At 47.3% G+C, this 6,072-nt stretch overlaps 1 protein-coding gene across 2 annotated transcripts in view; it reads left to right on the top strand.

The window, feature by feature from the left end:
* Window positions 1-5,176: 5,176 nt before the first annotated feature.
* Window positions 5,177-6,072, top strand: part of DNAJC2 (DnaJ heat shock protein family (Hsp40) member C2) — a 60,243-nt gene continuing 59,347 nt past the window's right edge. For both annotated transcript variants that reach the window (XM_033959621.1, XM_033959620.1), the window contains exon 1: window positions 5,177-5,582. In XM_033959621.1, the coding sequence (XP_033815512.1) occupies window positions 5,525-5,582 (58 nt within the window). In that variant the 5' untranslated portion in view covers window positions 5,177-5,524. The remainder of the gene's footprint in view (window positions 5,583-6,072) is intronic.

Below are 6,072 nucleotides of genomic sequence, written 5' to 3'. Positions count from 1 at the left end.
CGGTTTTACTCCATTATAAGATTTATGACTTTTCAGTTCTAATTGTCCCCAAGAACCACACATCCTTCAGGGCTAGATGCAAAAAACGTGTGAGCGGCTGTTGGCCGACTCTGGAATGGCGATTGATGTTCCAACAAGTTTGCATGGAGGTTCGCCATAATACCCTCTGATGGCTATGAGAGCAACTTTGACACATGCACAAAGGAAGAGTTGAGTGGCAGGGGAACCCCCAAAGCAGCCTCCTGCCACTTATCTGTTGGGGCTTTTTTCTTTTTTTTAAGGGCACAGATGTGGGGGTGTTACACATGCACAATATCTGCCCCATTAAAAAAGAAAAAAGCTTCCCCCCAGGATGACGATCCTACCCTGCTGACATCCCCCCCCCCCAACGAGCAACCCCAGTATCAAGAAAATCAGTAGAAAGGATGCCCACTCCCTCCTGCCACCATGAGCCTCACCTGCACTGACCCCCCCCCTGCAACCAACCCCTCTCCTTCCCAAAAAAATCACCAGAAGGGATGCCCACTCCCACCTGCCACTGCAAATCAACCCCTCCCACACTGACCCCACACCATGCCATCACAACTGACCCCTCTCCTTCCTAAAAACAAAAATCGGCAAGAGAAATGTCCACTCCTGCCACTGGATGCTCCCCTCCTCCCCTGTACTTCAACATTAGATGACAACAGGAAGGATGCCCAGTCCTCGCAGGCTGGCCACTCCAAAATGGTAGGCCTTCATGTTCACAATCCATCCTAGGAGGGGTTTAAGCCAATCAGGGCCTTAGGCCCCTCCCTGTGCATCCCAGGATGCACTGGGAAGGCCTGACATTTTGCAGTGGCGGGCCTGCGAGCAGGAGGGACTGGGCATCCCTCCTACTGTCATCCATTTTTGGGGAACAGGGGACATCGGTGGCAGGAAGGAGTGGGCATCCCTTCTGCTGATTTTTGGGGGAAGGGGTCAGTTTCGGGGTCCTTGCGGAGAGGTTTGAGTCAGCAGGAGAGTATGGGCATCCCTCCTGCCAATTTTTTTTTATACTGGGGCTGTTCGTCGGCATGGCACTTTTTTTTTTAATGGCACATCTGTGCCCATAGAAAAAAAGATGAAAAACAGAAAATTAGTTATGAATTGCAGTTATGAATTATTCTACCCTAAAAGGATCGCATCAATATTGCACACAAAGAATCTCATCAAACTACTTATCCATTATCATAGAGATGCCAAGGGTGAACGGTGCCAAGAGTGAGATTTACCATCATACCAAAATGGAGTGTGAAAGAATGAGATTTTTCAGCTGTTGTATAAATCTAAAAATATTGTAAGTGTTCCCTTGCATCTATGAAAACACCATTACCGTACTCTGCCCCTCCTCTTTCCAACACTGCTGGGCCCAGGACTGACCTTAATAACTTCTCCCATGTTTCAAGAGCACAACTGCCCAATTCCAAGAGGAAAGTTTTAGGTCAGACCTAGAAACAGTAAAATTAATGCGGATAAAGACCATGTGGCATATCTATTCTGCCTATACATGCATCTAATATCCTTTCCTCTCCTTAGAGATCCAAAGTACATGTACCAAGCTTTCTTTAATTCAAATATGTTTTTTGTCTCCTCTCCACCACCTGCATGGGAGGCTGTTCCATGTATTCAGTATTCTTTCCATTAAAAAGTATCCCTTTTACCTTCATTCTATGCCCCCTTATTCCAGAGTTTCCTTTCAATTGTACATTTGTACCATAAAGATATTTAAATGTCTCTATCATATCTCCCCTTGCCCACCTTTCTTCCAAAATACAGTCAAACCTCGATTTACGAGTAACACGGTTTGCGAGTGTTTTGCAAGACGAGCAAAACACTCGAGCAAATCGTGCGTCGCAAACCGAACATTGACTCGTTTTGCTAGCCCCCCCAAGAAATGGCATTGCCCACCCCCCCGCGAACCAGCATCCCCTGCCCATCCAAACACAAGCCCTTACCCCAATTTGGCACCGGCACGTCCTGTGGGTTGGTGCTGCATGCTGGTGCCATATCGGGGTAAGGGCGGGTGGGGGATGCTGGTTCTCGGAGGGGGGGCGTTCGCGAGTGGGGGCGATGTCAGTTCTCGGTGGGGGGAGGGGTGGAAGCGCGCCAGTGGCCTCGGGAGTCGGGGGTGAGGTGGAGCAGTACCAGTGGCCTCAGAGGGGGGGGGGGGACGACGATGAATCAAGTGAGTTTCCCTTACTTCCTGTGGGGAAATTTGCTTTGATATATCAGCACTTTGGTTTACGAGCATGCTTCTGGAACAAATTATGCTCGTAAACCAAGGTTCCACTGTATATATATTGAGATCCTGAAGTCTGTCCTCATATGCTTTATGATTAAATCCACTGATCATTTTAGAAGCTGTCCTCTGGACTGACTCCATCCTGTTTATATTTTTTGAAGATGTAGTCTCCAGAATTGTATACATAGTAACATAGTAGATGATGGCAGATAAAAACCTGAATGGTCCATCCAATCTGCCCAACCTTACCTACTTTTTAAATTACTGATTTAATTTAAATTTTTCTTCTTCTTAGCTATTTCTGGGCCAGAACCCAAAGCTCTGCCAGGTATTGTGCTTAGGTTCCATCTACTTTTGGCACAAACCTCCTACCATTTTTGTCACCCTCCTCTGGACCACTTCAATTCTTCTTATGTGCTTCGCCAGATAAGGTCTCCAAAACAACACAATATTCCAAGTGGGGCCTCACCAATGACCTGTACAGGGGCATCAACACCTTCTTTCTTCTACTGGTTACTCCTCTCTTTATACAGCCCAGCATCCTTCTGGCATCAGCCACCACTGGCATCAGCCACCACCTTGTCACACTGTTTCTTCACCTTTAGATCTTCAGACACTATCACCCCAAGGTTCCTCTCCCCATCTGTGCATATCAGCCTCTCACTTCTCAGCACATATAACTCCTTCCGATTACTAATCGCTAAATACATTACTCTGCATTTCTTTGCATTTAATTTTAGTTGCCAGATATTAGACCATTCCTCTAACTTTTGAAGATTCTTTTTCATGTTTTCCACTCCCTCCTCGGTGTCTACTCTGTTCAAATCTTGATATCATCCGCAAAAAGGCAAACCTTTCCTTCTAACCCTTCAGCAATGTCACTCACAAACATATTGAACAGAATCGGCCACAGCACTGAACTCTTGAGGGACTCTACTACTCACCTTTCCTGCCTCCGATCAACTTCTATTAACCACCATCCTCTGACATCTGTCCGACAACCAGTTTCATACAGTATTCTAAGATCTCATCAGAGTGTTATATAGGGGCATCATAACCTCCTTTTTCCTACTGGACATTCCTCTCCCTATGTACTCAAGCATACTTCTACCTTTTGCTGTCACCTTTTCTATTTGTTTTACCATGATCATCACAAACAATTGTACCCGAGTTCTGCTCTTCTTTAGTGCACAAAAGTTATTCTTCCCCTAAACTGTGCCATTCCCTCAGGTTTTTGCAGCCCAAATGAACTCCTACCCACAACCTCTACTAGAGGGGGCTCAGGGGTCCATATTTTTTAAATATATTATGCAATCCTGACTCAATATTCAACTAGGGACATGTAATTATTATACAGGCCCCAGCTGAATATCAGCCAGGCCTGCATAAGCTCCAGCACCCAGCCTGTCCACATTTAACCCCCAATAACCTGTTTGGCCACCTTAAGATCATCACATACAATCACATTTCTTCACCCCCTAAACTGTACCATTCCCTTGGGTTTTTTAAGCCAAAATGCATGACCTTGTATTTCTTAGCATTAAATTTTAGCTGCCAAATTTCAGACCATTCTTCAAGCTTCGCCAGGTCGTTCTTCATGTTATTCACACCATCCGATGTGTCTACCCTTTTGCAGATTTTCGTATCATCCGCAAAGAGGCAAATCTTACCTGACAACCCTTCAGCAATATCGTTTATAAAAATGTTAAAAAGAACAGGCCCAAGAACAGAATCTTGAGGCACACCACTGGTAACATCCCTTTCCTCAGAGCGATCTCCATACCCTCTTTCGCCTTCCACTCAACCAGTTCTTGACCCAGCCTGACTCCTGAGGGCACTCAGTTTGTTTATTAGACGTCTGTGTGGAACACTGTCAAAGGCTTTGCTAAAATCTAAATACATCACATCTAGCTCACTCTCTATCCAATTTACTGGTCGCCCAGCTGGCTTAGCCCATATTACGCTAAACTCCACTGGCTGCCGGTGGAGGCAAGAATCACCTTTAAATTCGCTTGCCTCTGCCTCAAAACCTTAGCAGGCTCTTCACCAATCTACCTATCTGAGCACCTTGAAATTGCTGGCCCTTCTCATACTCGAAATACCTACCTGTTCTCCTTTCCCTCCCTGAAGGGCTGCCTCTACAAAAAATTCCTTGACCGATCCCTAGCATTCCAAGCGGGCAAATGGAACAAATGCCTCTCTACTCTCATCTCCAATTCCCCCCACTATCAAACATTCAGGAAGTTAACTAAAACCTACCTTTTTGACAAATTCATCTGATTTATCCTCCCTCCTCTTCTGACCTCTCCCCCCTAGACCCTTACCGCCTCATGTAACACTGCTATTTGTAACGCCGCTGTATCGAACTTATAGCAAATGTAACTACTCTGAACATATAACCTAGCTGCCAAAATAACTTCACCGTATATTTATTGTCTAAAATGTAAATGTAACATTAACGAAATTGTAACTTCGTTGTAAATGTACAGTCTCTTCATCTGTTAACTGCATAGAACTTCCATGGTAATGCGGTATACAAGAATAGTTATTATTATAAATATGATGGCTGCTTTGATCCTGGCATACTGGTTGGATTCCCTTCCCACTACATCTCTTTGTGATCTTGGGCAAGTCACCAAAAGCACCATTGCCCCAGGTAGAAAAACTTAAGATTGTGAGCCCACTAGGGACAGGTACCTGTAGAAGTGGCAGTGCTTATAAATCTCAATAAAGCAACCCATGTTTCTTCATAATTATGTAATGTTGATGATAAACAAATTAACACATTGTCGTTTTGGGAAATAAAACCAAGAATGACAAAGGGGCAGATGAAGTGTAATGATTTTGTTTGCTCGCCTTCGACCGTCAAGTAGGACATTTTCCAAATGCCAAAAATTGTTGCCGTTTACGAGGAAGTAGCGTGGCAGCACCGCCGGCAGAAACAGAGCAAGCGCCGAGCCTGGGCTGCTTTTCTGCTCGGAGGTACCGCAGCAAAGAGCGGAACCAGCAGCGCCCTCGAGCCGCAAGGCGGAACGGCTGTCGCTGGGTGCTGACGTCGCCGCCCCCAAGCCGGGCCGCTTAGCTCGGGACACCGCGCTTGCCCCGGAAGGCTTCGGCTTGCGCGTCCCCATGCGTGCAGTGAAGCGCCGGCTGCGGCTGCGGCAGAGACCGCAGGAGGAGGAAAAGGCGAAGCCGGTGGCGTGGTGAGCGCCGCGGCTGCAGCAGATCCCGACCGGAGGAGAAGAGCGCCGCCGCCGGAAGATGCTGCGAGAGGCCGCCGACGGGCAGCTCACGGCTGTCATTCGGGCGCTGTCTGCCGGTGAGTGGCGGCGTCCCATCCCCGGCCGTGCGTGCGGGATACCGGCGCAGATCCTCGCCCCTCTCGGCCGGTGCTGGAGGTCTCGTTCTCTCCGGTCCCACCGCACCAGTTCGAACAACTGGGGGGGGGGGGGGAGGGGAAGAGAGATCTAATTTCTGATGGCTTCCCTCGTAGCTGTAGTGCTGCTCTAAAACCCAGTCTCGTCTGACCTACTTTCTTCTTTGGGTTCGCCGCTTCCTTCCCGGGCGATCGAACGAGAGTGACCTTGGCCTGGATTTTGCCTTATTGCACGCGGGACTTTGTAGCTCTTATTCTCTTTTTTTAGCATTTTCCCTCGCTGTCCCAGTGGGCTCACAATCTGTTTAATGTACTTGGGGCAGTGGAGGAGTAAAACACACCTGTTCCTAAAGCATCTACTCATCTCTCTCCCCTCAATAGCGATTAACTTGTCCTATTGATCACTTTCTCCTCAACAATGGATTTCCTGTCC

This window comes from Geotrypetes seraphini, chromosome 9 (assembly GCF_902459505.1).
Source record: "Geotrypetes seraphini chromosome 9, aGeoSer1.1, whole genome shotgun sequence".
In the NCBI taxonomy this organism is placed as follows: domain Eukaryota; kingdom Metazoa; phylum Chordata; class Amphibia; order Gymnophiona; family Dermophiidae; genus Geotrypetes; species Geotrypetes seraphini.
Note: the sequence above shows the minus strand (reverse complement) of the source record. Positions and strands in the feature narration are given on the sequence as shown.